Below are 17,390 nucleotides of genomic sequence, written 5' to 3'. Positions count from 1 at the left end.
CAGATTAATCTATGAGCAACAAGTACAAAATATAATCATTAGGATTGAAAATAACTGATTGTCTAGTGGTGAGAGATATCAGGGGTGATAAACAAAGATCTTCAATTATAATATATAATAGGCCAACCTGTGAAAGGTTTTATTTACCGCCATCCCTCATGAGAGATGACAAAGAATGTCCTAATTAGGTGCTTAATTTCATTACTTGCTGTAAATACAGGGGTTTTAAACGTGTATAAATCAAGAGATGAGCTTTCATCTCCACAAAAACATCTCTGGGATAAAAACAGTTGGGTTTGAAAATGGACAAACACAGCAATTGGGTTGCATTAACCCAGTGGTTGGGTTAAATGTTTGCCCAACCTGCTAGGTAGTTTTATTTAACTCAACTATTGTTTAAAAATCACTGTATTGCTTGCTTAAAATGCACCCAAAGTATGTTGGAAATTTACATGAATTAATATGATTAATAAATGAACATTTATTAGTACACTCTAAAAAATGCTGGGTTGTTTCAACACAAGTTTGGGTCAAAAATGGACAAACCCAACCACTGGGTTAAATTTTTAAATGCATTTTTTAACCCAACGGTTGGGTTTGTCCATATTTGACCCAAATTTGGGTTAAAACGACCCAGCATTTTTTAGAGTGTAAGTTTAATGAATAATAATAAAACAATAAACATTTATTAAATTGCTTATTAATAAATGTTCACCTTTTAGTTGTCTGATTTTTGATTTCCAACCTATTTTGGGTTCATTTTAAGCCAGTTATATAGTTGGGTTAAATAAAACTGCCCAGCATGTTGAGCAAACATTTAACCCAACCGCTGGGCTAAAACAACCCAATCACTGGGTTTGTCCATTCTGAACTCAACTTGGGTTGTTTTTAACCCAGCATTGTCTTAGAGTGTACAGTCACCTTAATCATTTAAAAAGCTGCACGATTTGAACTACACTATATGGACAAAATTGGTATACCGAAACATGGGACTCTACACCAACAGGGACTGTAATGACATTGTATTCTAAATACATAGACAGACATTAATATGGAGTTGGTCCCCCCTTTGCAGCTATAACAGCTTCCACTCTTCTGTAAAGGCTTTCCACAAGATTTTGGAGTGCTTCTGTGGGAATTTTTGCCCATTCATCCAGTAAAGCAGGCACTGATGTTGGACGAGAAGGCCTGGCTCGCAATCTTCAGTTCCAGTTTATCCCAAATGTGTTCAATGGATTTGAGGTCAGGGCTCTGTGTGGGCCAGTCAAGTTCTTCCACACTAAACTCATCCAACCATGTCTTTATGGACCTTGCTTTGTGCACTGGGGCACAGGCATGCTGGAATAGAAAAAAAGCCTTCCCAAACTCTTCCCACAAATACTTTAGATATACAAAAATGGTGCACTCATATTACTTATGAATGGGTGAAAGTGCAATGCGCAATATGGCGGAATAAGTCTCACTTTCTTAATAGAAGAGCCAACTGCCAATTGGTAAAGCCACTGCATCACTGCAGCTGTCGTTAAAGAAGCTCTGGTTGCTCTAGAAACAGTACCTGCGTTTCGTCTCATCCACCCTGTAAGATAAGCTTTTTCATTTGAGCATAAGAAAAACAACATTTATGGGACGGTTCTTCATGTCAGATTTTGTTGCTGATTTGAAATACGTTATTTAAATGTGACTTCAGCAAGCAGTTTTGGAGATTTCAGGATTTCCCCATTTAAGTAGATAGGACTTGGTCTTGGATGCCTGAAATATCTGCCTGGAGGCGTTGCAAACATGGATGCAGAGTGAACAGACATTCCTTGAAAAGGACTTTTGTTGGAAGCATAGCACTGTCCAAAATGTCTTGGTATGTTGATGCATTAAGATTTCCCTTCAATGGAAGTAAGGGGCCTAGCTAGCTCTGAAAAAGCCCCATACCATTATCCCACCTCTACCAAATTTTACAGTTGGCACAATGCAGTTAGACAGGTAACATTCTCCTGGCATCTGCCTAACCCTAGTCTCGCATAGCCAGACCTTCAGAACTCTATTCTGGACTCTATTGGTCTGGACAAGCCAAGAGGACGTTTGGCTGACATGTAACACAACCAATCATAGTTTCTTTTGTTCCGTCTCATGTTTAGGGACGTGAAATATAAAGTAGATGTCCCTACAATAACAGACCGGCATGCATCTAATAAATTATCAATTTAAGAAAGTTGTGCAAGTTTACTGCAACAGTGAAGCTGTGAACATCACGTTCTTTTGAAAATCCAGTGTTTAGTTAGTCCTGGTAAGCGCTCATTGTCACAGTTGTAAACATGACAGCGTTCTTCTTCCACAAAGGGGTTTGGCGTCACAGCATTTGTTTCCGTGCGGTCCATTAAAGAACGTGACACACACGTCTCCTGGACATTCCTGTAGAATTCAACCAACCAGATGATGACCTCGAAAATCCAGTTAAGTGTGCCTTATGTATCAGATGTTTAGCCAACGGTCTGTGGGCGTGACGTCTGAAACTGAGACTAGCCAAACCCAGTCTCGCCCATCAGATTGTCAAAAAGAGAAGCGTGATTTGTCACGCACCACTCCACCTGGTGCTTGCCATTGTACTTGGTGATGTGAGGCTTGCATGCAGCTGCTTGGCCATGGAAACCCATTTCATGAAGCTCCCGTCGGACAGTTTTTGTGCTGATATTAATGCCAGAGGAAGTTTGGAACTCTTGGAATCAGCAGAGTGTTGGCGACCTTTACACATGCATCTCAGCACTCGGCGACCCCTCTCTATGACTCTCCGTGGTCTTCCATGTTGTGGCTGAGTTGCTGCTTTTCCTAAATGCTTCCACTTTCCAATTATACCACTTACAGTTGACTATGGAATATGTAGCAGGGATTACATTTCACGAACTGACTTGCAAGTCACTGAGCTCTTCAAAACGACCCATTTTGTACAACAAATGTTTGTAAATGCAGACTGCATGACTAGATGCTTGATTTTATGCACCAGTGGCAATGGGTCTGATCGAAACACCTTAAGGGGATAGTTCAACCAAAAATGAAAAGTCTGTCATCATTTACTCCCCCTCAAGTTGTTTCAAACCTGTGTAAATGTCTTTGTTCTGCTGAACACAAAGGAAGATATTTGGAAGAATGTTTGTAAGCAAGCAGATCTCACCCCACCCCTTGTTCTGTGTACAGAAGAACAAAGAACTTGAGGGGGAGTAAATGATGACAGAGTTTTCATTTATGGGTGAGCTATCTCTTTAATTCAAGAATTAAGGGGTGTGTCCCAATACTTTTGTCCATATAGTGTATCTATTTCTAATCTGAATTCTAATCTGGTGGTGTGGCATCACTTCTAACTGAGATTATGCCAGAAGTTTCTTGTGTTTGTTTCTTTGTCTTCTCGAGAGACAAAGAGTTAGTGATACAGAAAGTGACTGAGCTCAAAGAACAAGGATACTTGAATTACTTAGTTTGGGGACCATTTTTGGAAAATTCTGGGTGACCAGAGGCCAGTGAATAAAATGACCTGGTTAAGTAAATCTAATGATAGCTGCATTATATGCAGTAACTAACAGCAAACACTATGTACGTGTGAGACCAACCTCACATTCAGACATACTAGTCAATCTTTTACAGAAATTTTTTTTTTGCTTTATAACAATTTTGTCAATGTGAATACATTAAAATAAATAAATAAATAAAGTAAAAGCACATAACTTCTATGCAAAAAAAAACACTGATAACTGATAACAATTCAAATTTGCAATAATTATTTTCTGATTCTAGTATATTAACTATTGATTCATTTCAAATATTTTATGTATTCGATATTGAATTATACATTTTGTACTTATTTATATTTCATATGTATTGTATTTTCCTTCCAGCTGCTCCTGCCTTGAAGCTCTTTCAAAACTCAGCTTAACTTTTGTGATTCGTCTCTATTTTCTTCAACTCCATCACTGTTATAGAGGATTGTAGGTCCTCTGGGAAGATTTGACAATTCCAGAGAGTCTAATGTGTGAATGACTAGACAGAAGAGTGTTATTATCACCTGACTTCCCTTTATGGAGTCATTCAGAGCAAGTCCTCTCTCTGACACATACTAGAGTGAGTTTCAAAGCTATGGGGTCAGCAGGGATGGAAATGGACTTAATTATTGCCGAAACTCCTTTTTCCTTCTGTCTCTGCACAGTTCCCTCTGTTACTCATTCTTCAGCCCCTTTTTTATGTAAAATCTGTATTATAATTTATAAAGCAATTTAAATTAAAATAACATTGACTAACGTCACACTGCTGTGCTTATATCCTTTGAGGTGTCAGTCAAATCAACTCTCTGAGGTACTGAGCAACCTTTCATAAGCTTTTCATGAAAAACCACACAAATAAAAAACAAACACACTCACCATTGACTTCCTGTGACCCAGCGTCTGTGAAGAGGGAGCTCATGATCTCCTCGAAGTTGCAGCCGGGCTCAGCGGTGTGAGGGTCCTGTGAGACGTGCCGAAGCATTGTCTTTAACACATCATCAAGAGAGGCCTCGTCCTCGTGCAGCAGAATACTGGCCCTCTCCAGAAACCCGTCCAGATCCCTGTGAGCTCGTATTTCCTCCTCGAAGTTCATCAGCTTCACATACTGAGAGAACACATAGGGGAACATGCAAGCAATGCTAGAAAATGTCTACAAAGTAAAAAACATGCATACTAATTTCTTATATTCACATATTAAACCGATATTGTTTAAACAATGACTTTTAATCTTTTCCAATAACTTTGCAATTATTTGATAATACTGGATAAAATGCTTTAAAATGGAAGCTTGTTTCTGCCACTAAATAAAAAAAAAAAAAAAAGAAAAAAAAAAAAGGTATTTGCGTTTAAATCTGAGGAAAAAAAGAATTGTGAGATTTAAACTTGCAATTGTGAGTTATATATTCAGAATTGCATGATACAAAGTTATAATTGTGAGTTATAAAGTCAGAATTGCGAGATATTGCATGATATAAAGTCAGAATTGTGTTTTAAAGTCAGAATTGCGAGTTATAAAGCCAGAATTGCATGATATAGTCAGAATTGCGAGTTATAAAGTCAGAACTGCATGATATAAAGTCAGAATTGAGTGTTATAAAGTCAGAATTGGGAGATATTGCATGATATAAAGTCAGAATTGTGTTTTAAAGTCAGAATTGCGAGTTTTAACGTCATAATTGGGAGTTATAAAGTCAGAATTGCGTGATATAGTCAGAATTGTGATATAAAGTCAGAATTGTGAGTTATAAAGTCAGAATTGTGAGATATAAAGTCAGAATTGTGAGATATAAAGTCAGAATTGTGAGATATAAAGTCAGAATTGTGAGTTATAAAGTCAGAATTGTGAGATATAAAGTCAGAATTGTGAGATATAAAGTCAGAATTGTGAGATATAAAGTCAGAATTGTGAGATATAAAGTCAGAATTGCATGATATAAAGTCAGAATTGCAAGTTATAAAGTCAGAATTGCGAGTTATAAAGTCAGAATTGTGAGATATAAAGTCAGAATTGCATGATATAAAGTCAGAATTGCAAGTTATAAAGTCAGAATTGCGAGTTATAAAGTCAGAATTGAGAGTTATAAAGTCTGCAATTCCACATTTGCATTTCTTTCAGCATGAGGCTTATTCATTTCACTTTTGGTGTTAAAGAGCCTTTACATTTGCCAAAAATATAACTTTTTTTGTTATTAAACAGATGAAATTAACTAACGCAAAAGTAACGTAATGCATTACTTCCCATAAAAAGTAACCAAGTAATGCAATTTTCCGCAACACTGGTAATGAAAAAGTCTCACCCTTCGAGACGTGTTAAGCAGCACACAGCCGTGGACATCAGTTTCTGTAGGAAAGAGAGAATGGGAAGCCTGAGGGGTGAATACAGTGTGCCAAAAAACTACAACCATCATAAAGCAGCTTTAAAGTTTTTAAGAACAGCTAGTTTCAGAGAAAACACTCCGATAGCATAAAAGTGTTTAAAAAACAGCAACAGTGAACATAAAAGCCATCTGCATCAGAGAGCCCCTATTGTGATCTCCTCAATATAACTCAACATCACAAATATCTGCAATGAAACGAGTTCAGTCCCAGAATACAAAACAAAATATCTCTCCCACAACACTGTTTATTAGTAACCACCAAATACATCACAGCATACTCCATGGATCACGAGCATCATCCAAACTTTGAAGGGGCGGGATAAACTCGTGTACACGCATGTGTTGCCGTGTCCCTGCCTGTCCTTTATTTGCTTAATTCTTTTTTGGTATTGTCCTCAGGTTTGCAGGTTCAGTTTGCACGTGATGGCAAGTCCTCCTCTATATAGAGATTATATAAAGCAGACAGCCTTTATCAAATAGAGATCCCTCCGTTCTGTGCGCGTGGCCGCAAGAAGTCCTGCCCCTGGAAAGAGATATTCAGGCAGGATTACCGCGGCCCGCGGCTGACTCCTCCACTGCCTTAGCTCCAAGATTAAACAGCCCTCGGATGGGTTTGGGATTAAAAGGGGAAAATGAGAATAAAAGCACCACTTTAAAAGCATAACTTTGGGTTTTAATAAGAGGTAAGTCTATGTGTTAAACTAATAAGGTTATATAACCTCTCTGAAAATGCGGCTTTTAATGGCTTACAGTCACAATGTCAAACAGGTTCTTTTATTCTCTCCACCTTCTGTCATTCCATCATTTTCCAGTTGTCATGAGCATTTTGAGATGTTTACAAGTACGCGATATACATTTAACAATTACGTGAGGTCATTTCATGTGAAAACTGAAATGCACTGCAATATCTAAGCACCTAATTAAAGCTCAGTGAGTTGCTGGGTATAAAACTCAAAACCTCTGTATTAACATAAGATAAAAGGCAGCATTAATTGAGCTCAAACTACACTGGTGCAAACCCTAATCCAAAGAGAATTCAGCAATTAGCCACTTCTCAAAACCACATCCAATCAAACCAGCATCAATGATTTGCCGGAGGCTGTTAATAGTCGGACATATGTCACCCCCGTGGTCTTCTGAAAAGAGGAGGCAAAGCCCCTCTCTGTGTTTACTTTAGTCTAATGTAAATTCATGTTTGATTGAAGTTTACATAGTTACTTAGTTGGTAAATTTCCAAATTTTCCACATACAAACTATCAACTACCAACTAGCAACAAATACTGTAATAATTTTGTATATATATATATATATATATATATATATATATATATATATATATATATATATATATATATATATATGCACTTTAAAACCGAACAGTGAAATTAATTAAATGAAATGAGTTTGTTTCACTCAAATAATAATGAAAGTTCATTGTACTTAACAGAAAAAAAAAGTGTTTTGCACAACATTAAATTGGTGTTTAATGTTGAGGTATGTTGGGATTTATAGGGGGTTCTGTTATGTTAGTTTTGTAGGGTTACCATTAGGGCTGTGAATTGGCACTGGTTTCACGATTCAATTAGATTACGATTATCATGTCAACGATTCGATTCAATTCAATTCGATTTCACGATGCATCACGATGCATTCTTTGCAACCTCGGTTTTCAATAATCCTGCACATGGCTACATTTTCATCAGTAAATAGTCTACAAGCAGTCAGATATATGAACTCCCTTTTTATTTTATCTGCTTCAAATAAAACTTAAGTCTGAACAGAGTAAATACACTAGTAATCGAACACTACTGCAAAACTTTTAAGACCGTACATACTGTATTGATTATATACGTTCAAGTATCTAATGACAGTATCTTTGATAGTTATAATAGCATGTGTTGTTTGCTATCTAACATTTAACCAAGATCTGAATGTGATGTTTATGAAAATGAACTGTATGTAATTAACATTAAAATGAGTTGGGCGAGGCTGAGACTGTGGGAGCGTAGGGATGCCGGTGACGTGATTGTTAATGAGAGATGCCTGTGCACCACACTGACCTTGCTCCACTTCCACAGCTCTCGGCTCTGCCCCACTTGTCACAAAAATGTTAAGTTCTACTAACTAAAAAAAAAAAGAAATGAGTTAGTTTACTTGAATGGTTTGAGGTAATAAGTTTCCTCAAATGTTTTGAGTATTTTGAACTTATTGAGTTTTACAGTTTGGGTCATATAAACATTCAAAAAGTTGTTTTTGAAAGAAATCTCTTATGCTCACCAAGGCTGCATTTATTGATCAAAAATAAAACAGTAATATTTTAAAACATTATTACCAATTCAAATTTAAAATAAATTTTCTATTTATGTATAATTTAAAATGTTATTTCTTTCTGTAATGGCTAAGCTGAATTTTCAGCATCGTTACTCCAGTCTTCAGTGTCACATGATCCTTCAGAAATCATTCTAATATGCTGATTTGGTGCTCAAGAAACTTATTTTTTACCAATGTGCAAAACAGATTTGCTGCTTAATACTTTTGTGGAAACATGATACATTCCCAGATTTTTTCAATGAATAGAATGTTCAAAAGAACAACATTAATTTGAAATAGAAATTATAAATGCCTTTACTGACACTTCATCAATTTAATGCATTCTTGCTGAATAAAAGAAATTTCTCTATAAAAGAAATCTTACTGAACCCAAGACCCACCATATTAACATACTATTAAAGTATGTTGAATTCATTTTTCCTCAGGAAGCACTAAGAGTGTGGAGAAGGTTGTGGGCATGGTGCTGAATTCTTAATTTCACCAAGCTATACGGTCACTAAAAACTCTGATAATTTCTTGTTTTAAGTCATTTTGATCTGAATGCAACAGAAAGTAGTCATGGCAGAGTGGATGAGCTTTTACTCAGACATTAGTTCATCCATTTCCACCAATCTGACCAATTCAGGCTAAAAACTGTGAAAGAATCCTAGTGCTGCTAAGAAGGATATATTTCACTGCTCTCCCATCACATTTATAGCATGCTATAAAACTTCAACAAGAACGCAACAGGCTTTAAAGGAGGCAAACGAGATGTTGCCTCCTTCTAAAATTATATTGATTGGCGTAGGACCGTGTTACTTTGGAAAACCAGTGCTTTAGACATCATTCGATTTCATATTAGGTAATATTTGTTTTATTTTTGTAGAGTATAATTATTTCACACTGCCTCTGCCTCACCCCCAGCAATCAAGCAGCATTAAAAACCCAGCAGTTTGCTAAATAACGTGGCAGGGTGTTTGGTCCAGCCAATTGCTGAAATCAGGGGAATTATAACTTAAAACTAAATGTTTGGAGGCCATGGTTTATAAATATTCAAACACACACACACAAGCACACATCCTACACAGTTCAAACTCTTAGCAGTATGTCAGAAGAGAGGAATTTGGTTTTAATCTAGACAAGTGCTGACGGCTTGTGCGCTGAGGATGACAGAACATCAGACCGGATGAGACAAAGTGTGAACAAACCCCACTCATCCTAATGTGAGCCCACCAAATGCACAGCAGGAGTCATTCACGCAGAAAAGAGAATTTAAAACAGAACTAACTGTATCTGAGTAAACAGAGAGAGAACATTTCCTTTTCTGATTCTGGGTCACCTGTCTACTGATATTACAGAAGCTGTGTTCACGTTCAACAGTGTGCAGCGCGTCAGGGCAAATAGCAACCCTAATAATAGATATGTTACATCATCCATAGAATATTAGAACGTTTAAATGTTTTCTTTTTCCAAAACAGTAAATTAAGCAAAAATCTTTAATAGGGCTATATTGTAGAATATTTTGCTCCTTGAAGTCCAATTATAATGATAGTCGAGGTTTCTTGCAATAAAAAACAGTTCTAGTTTTACATGGCTGTTTTTATGGTGCTTATTAAGCAGGATATTTTTTGCTAAGGCACCTATAAAACTTCTAATATGTAAATGATTTGTGATTAACTAACCACACTCTAAAAAAAAAAATACTGGGTTGAAAACAACCCAAGTTGAGTTAAATATGGACAAACCCAGCAATTAGGTTGTTTTTACCCAGCAGTTGGGTTAAATGTTTGACCCAACCTGCTGGGTAGTTTTTATTTAACTCAAATGTTGTTGAAAAAAAATTAGTTGCTTGCTTAAAATGAACCAAAAATAGGTGTAATAATATGTTTAATAAATGAACATTTATTAACAAGTGTAATACATGATAATTAAATAATAAACATTTATTAAACTTCTTATTAATAAATGTTCACCTTTTGATTATCACTGTTGCATCTAGTAATTATGTGTCTGATTTTTAGTTTCCAATCTATTTTGGGTTCATTTTAAGCCAGCCATATAGTAATTTTTAATCAATAGTTGAGTTAAATAAAACTACCCAGCTGGTTGGGCAAACATTTAACCCAACCGCTGGGTTTGTCCATATTTTAACCCAACTTTGGTTGTTTTTAACCCAGCATTTTTTAGAGTGTAAACATGCATGATGGGGTTGCAGTTGCTGCATGCACAGACAAAAATAGGAGCCTGTGAATGTGCAATTGTGCAATTTTAACCCAACAGTTGGGTTTGTCCATATTTGTCCTTGAAAAGGACAGATTTGGAGTGAAAAATTGGGATCATAAAAGCAAGGGTGTGTCGTAGAGAAATATTCCATCATTAAAGGGATAGTTAGTTGTACACTTGTTGTTGTCCATTAGGAAAGGTCAAGTTAAATATTGGATATTTAAACATGGGTAAATGAGGAGAGAAATCTATATGTATATCAACAATCAATTTTTGAGCATTTGATTCATTGGTATTTAAGTACTTAAGTTTGTGTAAACGCACCTTTTTCAGATGTGGCTCACAGTCAATGTATGGGTTTAGAAGAGATTACAAGAGCTCTGTTCGGACAGGACTAGTTTTATCTGAGGATGTTAGCTAAATGTGTATTTCACAGACACTTTGTGATTCTAATCCTTTCTTACACAACTGCTGCAAAAATTACCAGGCAAATTGCCTACTGCTAATTCAGCCCACTAAGAATTGTAATCCCATGGCTTTGACTGTGGTAAATTATTATTTCTCCTCATTTATTTTGACCTTTGTTGATTACTGTAAATGAAGGGTGCCCAATCCTGTTCCTGGAGATCTTCCTTCGTGCAAAGTTCAGCTCCAACCCTGATCAAACACAACTGAATCAGCTAATTAAGATCTTCAGAAGCTCTTGATAATTACAGACAGGTGTGTTAGATCAGGGTTGGATCTGAACTCTCCAGGAACAGGATTGGGCACCCTTGTTGTAAATAAAGTTTTAGTAGTGCTGCCTGGTGAACCTTCATTATGGATTTAGAAAACTTTATTGGCAACTTTCTGGATAAAATGTTAGTTGGTGGTTCAAGTGCTGCTGTATCCCATCTGATTTAAAATAAGAGTTAAATCAATAAACAGATAAAAAAAAAAACAAACACAAAGATACATAGATATTATGAATTCAAATAACAATTGCTTTCCATTTTTCCTTGCAGACTTCAAAGGATATTTCTCAGGGGTTTCATAGCAATTATTTGTGTTGCATATTTGGCCTTTGTCATGCACTATATGCTAAAGAGTAAATTAAAATGGATAAATAAAATGAACCCCCCCCCCCCCAAATTGTCACCTTAGATTACATTTTCCTGCAGACTGAAGACAGAAAGAGAAGACAACTTGTGTGGTTTTGAGTGACAACAGGTGACCTGTCACCATGTGTGGGTTTGGTGGGGGTGTCACGACATAATCACAGCACACCTGAGACTGTTGCCATGGCGACAGCTGACCTGCTAACCTGAGCATCTCCAGAGCTAATCAACAGCTCTGGGTCTAACTGCCATCCCACCCTGAACTCGCTCACAAACACACATATTCACTGACCTGTCCCTCCTTGGTGTGTCTGGTTGCCGTAGAGATGAATGTCATCTCCTGATGGGATGGGAGAGTCCTGGCCCTCCTCTCGCTCCTCGCTCCCCTCCTCATGTTCTTCTCTCTCCCTCTGCTCTAAGAGTAGACACACACACACACAACAGCCTCAATCTATACACACTTTTTAACACATATTATGTTTTTATACACTGACACAAGCCAAGTTTCCATCCAGTTTTTGCGCTGTTTTGTTATCGACAAAGAAAATATGCACAAAAAAATATGTTTAAGTGGTCTGCATTAGCTTAACTGAAGCTTATTCTCACATAACATTTCAAAAATGTTATTAGAGCTTTTTGGAGTCAACTACTTTACTTTCCTAATTTATTTGAGATAAAATTCTATACTAATAAATTGCACTTATACAATTATTTTAATTACAAGTGTCATATCTGTGATTATCATTTGTCATGTAGCCCCTGACCCGTTTAATCATTAATCTAAGACAGACTCACGATTTTATGGCATTACTTTTATTTATTCAGATATAGAAGTTGTGTATTTTATTTGACCTTTCTTTTTGTCAGCATTGAAAACTCCAACAGTCTTCCTTAATTTAACAGACACCCAGCATATTTGTGTTGAGCTGCAGAGATTTTCAAGACAGTATTTTCCTCATCCTTGTGATGAACAGTTAGGGAGAAACAGTGCTTTAACGGGAGCAACACACGAATGCACGGATGCTGCATGTATAGGCTAATTCTGTCATGTGACACCATATTTATTCACGTTAAAGCCCCTTTTCTAGACTAAAAGTGTTTCCAAAGAAATTTTTTGCAACATTTGAGCTATGTATATAGATTTTATGCGCTAAACATAAATGGAAAAAGTCGACATTTGAGAAATTTTATTGACAAATGACATTTCCATCAGCTATATCGCTAAACATTTTAAAGTGATAAACCATTTTTTGCAATAAATCCTTGGATGGAAACCAGGCTACAGACACATTCATATACAACAGCCTCAGTCTATACACTTTTAACACATATTATATTTTTATACTCCGACACACACACACACACACACACACACACACACACACACACACAGCCTCAATCTACATACACTTTTTAACACATATTATATTTTTATACACAGACAGACATTCACACACACACACACACACACACACACACACACACACACACACACACAACAGCCTCAATCTACATACACTTTTTAACACATATATTTTTATACACCGACAGACATTCAAACACACACACACACACACACACACACACACACACAACAGCCTCAATCTATATACACTTTTTAACACATATTATATTTTTATACACCGACAGACATACACACACACACACACACACACACACACACACACACACACACACACACACACACACACAACAGCCTCAATCTACATACACTTTTTAACACATATATTTTTATACACCGACAGACATTCAAACACACACACACACACACACACACACACACAACAGCCTCAATCTATATACACTTTTTAACACATATTATATTTTTATACACTGACACACACACACACACACACACACACAACAGCCTCAATCTACATACACTTTTTAACACATATATTTTTATACACCGACAGACATTCAAACACACACACACACACACCGACACACACACACACACACAACAGCCTCAATCTTCATACACTTTTTAACACATATTATATTTTTATACACCGACACACACACACACACACACACACACACAGATACATAATAAATGCTTGTAAAAATGCAGTAAAAACCCATGAAATACTCTATAATTTACAGTGAAAAACAGACATTTCCAAAAAATTGCATATTTTATATAAATAATTTAGTTTCTTCTCATTTTTGTTATGATGAACTCTGATTCATCATGTGGCTTTCTATTTTACATCCTATTATTGTTATGGTGGTTATCCATACAGTTAATATCCATATTTAATATGCTGTACAGTACATTTAATTAATTCTTTTACATCTGAATTGACATTTCAGCGCAATAAGACAGTTCCTCAATGCAAAAACAACAAGGCTTCAATAATCCATTAATTTCTCTCTTTTTCCTGTTATATACGAACTGTTCTTAGGGTTTAATACCCCACAGATGTGACTGTGTAGCCAGAGTGTGGCTAAAGCTGTGATTTATCCACACACGGCAGCTCGTTATTGTTCTCGCTTCTCTGGCTGAATGTGGCATGTGAGTGGCTATCGGTTCCATATCTTTCTCCTCATCTATTCATTTATTCACTAATCCTTCCCTCTATTATTCTCTATGTAAAGCTGAAGAGGAGAGGGGGCTGTTAATCCACGTGTGCTCATTGACTCTACCGCCCTGGACCTACGGTAAGCGGACGAGAGGATATTCCTCTCCCCGACGACGGCGCTCCCCTTTTTTCCCCTTTTCTCGCCGACTCTTTCAAGCTCAAAGCACCGTGGTTGATCATATTCATAAGTGTTTGATTCGCTGAGAGCCTATTCATGAACAAATTAACTCATTTATTGAAAATACCCCCATTACTTTGTTATAATTACATACGTATAAACAACAGCCCCTTGAATTGAACCAAGAGAGAGAGAGAGAGAGATGACATAGTGATTTCTGAAATGGCATAATGAGAAAATACTTGAGAAATCTGAACATGCCACAAGCTTTACTTGCACTAACACATTTTACACATTTTATTTTACAGACAACATTTCCAGGCACATTTGCTGGGATTTTGCCACATTGGGCAATTTGAATATTCCTGCAATTCAGAAATGAGGGCACACTCTAAAAACATTGGGTTATTTTTTCTGCCCAAGTCCTGCGTTGAGCCTTTTGGGCAATTTTTTTTTTGGGGCTATTTTTCCAGTGTTTGGGTAGTTTTTGTGTTACCCAGCTCCTGGGTTAGACGTAATAACCCAGTGTTTGAGTAGTTTTTGTTTTACCCAGATTCTGGGTCAAACATTTTTTTTTTGCAACCTTTTCAGGAAAGAGCAGAGCAGCTCCATCAAATTGTTGCATGTCTTCGGTAAAATACAGGTTTGTGTTCATTTTATTTTATCTAAAAATTCATTATTGTTCTGTATTTGTTTAATTTTATGCAAAGCAACATACATGATCGTCATGTGAGTCACCTAAACGAGTGTCGCGTCGGTCTTTTCGCATGATGGAAACGCCTGATGCCTTGCATAAAATGTTATGATTTTATTCAAAAAGATACAGAATATAAATACTTTGGATGTTAAAATATGTTCTCAGAATTGTACACTGATTATTTATGGAGTCAGTCACAGCATATTTCGGCTATGAGAGAAACGCAAGGCGGCGGTCTGAAGTTAGCAGTTTCCCCACCAAACACGAGCCATCTCCAGCACGAGATCCAGCGGCGTTACGGTGGAAACAGGACAACAGAGACTGGTTGATTACAACTGAATAACTTCTAAATGTTTAATTTTTACTTCTAATATTTGTTAAACAAGCTTAAATGTAGGCAATATGTATTAAAAACGCTAAACAATAGGCTATATTATCAAATATGATTGAAAATAAAGGAATTATCATGCAAATCAGTGGCTGTGTGGTTAAAAAGTATTTAAAAAAAGTTTAGAGAATTTAAGTTAATCCGTAAACATTAATTCAAGTATGTATTAATTCAAGCTAGTATTATAGTAAAAATGAACCAACCCATTTTGCTGGGTTAAATAAACAACCCAATTTGCTGGGTAAAATTAACCCAACATGTGTTCTGTATTTCCTATATTTACCCAGCCCTTGGGTTGTTTTTAACCCAGTGTTTTTTTTTTTACAGTGTATGCTTTATATATTGTAGGAAGAAGTTTCCTTCTGCCTGTGTTTTACTCCTAACTCGACCTTCACACCTCTCCTCCCGGCCATGTGCTGAACAAACACGCACACACGAACCAACTCCTACAAACATTTACTCACCCATCTCTTGATAGAAGTATCCATTCTTAGCCATCCCTGAGGAGGGAGCCTCTGGAAGAGAAATTAAAACCACGATTAACAAAAGACTTAAAAACATCTATGGGTGTGTGTTAAACAACACAATATGAGAAAACGTTTTTGATTAAAGTATGAGAACAAAGAAGATAAAACAAGTTTTATCTACCACTGATTCTTCAGTAACAGGACAAAACAGGCTACAAAAATAAAAGGTTATCTTTTCAGGAATTATTATGGATTAATCATGTTTAACATGTTCAGGTGCAGTCTCTGGCTTCTCATTCTCATTCGCAAAATGTGTTTTCCCTCACCATTCACTCTATAAATGTCAACACTGACAGATACAAAATAATGTGTGAAATAGTTATTAGAAATATTGATCAATCTAGCATTCACTTTAAAAAAACTTGTGAATTTAGATTAGAGGATGGTTTCAAACTGATCTTCAGATCTATCTAGTGAATTGTCACTACGCTCAGACAGAAAATATTGCGGTGTTGACAAAATAACCTTATTTTGAATATCTTACAAGTATTAAATTCAGAAGCAATTTTGTTTTTCTGGTTTTGATTACCAAGATCAGCTTAAACTTAGGAAAATTATTTAAACTGTTTTGAGTTGACATATCATGGCTGTGGCCTGTGAAAATATAAGCATAATTACTTAAATGTAATGTAAAATTAAACTCACTATTAAACTTGCCTGTGTGACTTTTTGAACTCATTGAAGGTTAAATATTGACATTTCAGGATGAAGATTTTGCCAAAAAAAAAAAAAAGGTGTCATATTGACAAAACCTTTTTAAAGAGTTTTGTTTAAAAAACAAAACAAAACAAAACAAAAAAACGTTAACCCTCTGGGGTCTGAGGATTTTTGGGGCCCTGGATAAGTTTTGACATGCCCTGACATTTGTGCTTTTTTCTGTTGCTTATAAATATATTACTGGCAAAAGTGTCATTAAACTGTATTCAGCAGGAACTAGGCTACCATAATATATGAGCAACATATATGTACATGTTTGTATTTTTGAGAGAATAACCTTTATGCGTAACAAAAAACTTAAGTCACTGAAATATGACTACAAAACAAATACAAAGTATGTGTTTACAACACTTCTGGGTATTGGAGGTTGTAGACTAGACTCTAGAGGTTTTGCTTCAAAATGATCGATACAAACAATCAGCATACAAACATGAATATGACATACGCTAGCCGTGCACTCCAAGATGGTCACTAAACAGTCACATATCTACAAAATACAGTAACACAGATACACACAAACTACCAACTGTCCTGTATTATCCCTTATATTGGTCCTAAATTATTTGTCCCATACATGACCTCCCTCGTCCTGTTTATTAGCATCTACCCTGATCTAACAGCCACTTACTTACATGTATTTCAGGAGAAGTGGAGGAATTGATGTAAATCCGACAGATACGATCCTTTGAATTGCGTGGCGGTCACCATCGCACGTTATAGATCAGCTAACATGATCGTTATAAAGGTTATTAAAAGACAATACACATTCACCTACATGTATTTTAGAACCGGAATATCAGGTAGTTGA

The 17,390-nt window shown here is 36.3% G+C and overlaps 1 protein-coding gene across 5 annotated transcripts in view; it reads right to left on the bottom strand.

Moving 5' to 3' along the window:
• The window catches only part of slc4a11 (solute carrier family 4 member 11), a 92,881-nt gene that overhangs the window by 45,435 nt on the left and 30,056 nt on the right, over positions 1-17,390 (bottom strand). For 4 of the 5 annotated variants that reach the window (XM_067385793.1, XM_067385794.1, XM_067385795.1 and 1 more), the window contains 4 exons: positions 15,803-15,853; positions 11,822-11,944; positions 5,819-5,862; positions 4,398-4,626 (listed from right to left, as the gene is read on the bottom strand). In XM_067385793.1, the coding sequence (XP_067241894.1) occupies positions 4,398-4,626; positions 5,819-5,862; positions 11,822-11,944; positions 15,803-15,853 (447 nt within the window). Of the gene's footprint in view, positions 1-4,397; positions 4,627-5,818; positions 5,863-7,959; positions 7,969-11,821; positions 11,945-15,802; positions 15,854-17,390 lie in introns of those variants that run through there. The other variant, XM_067385797.1, reaches the window with a different exon arrangement.

The sequence above is a fragment of the Chanodichthys erythropterus genome, chromosome 5 (genome assembly GCF_024489055.1).
Source record: "Chanodichthys erythropterus isolate Z2021 chromosome 5, ASM2448905v1, whole genome shotgun sequence".
Taxonomy (NCBI): Eukaryota; Metazoa; Chordata; class Actinopteri; order Cypriniformes; family Xenocyprididae; genus Chanodichthys; species Chanodichthys erythropterus.
This window is presented reverse-complemented; position numbering and strand designations above follow the sequence as displayed.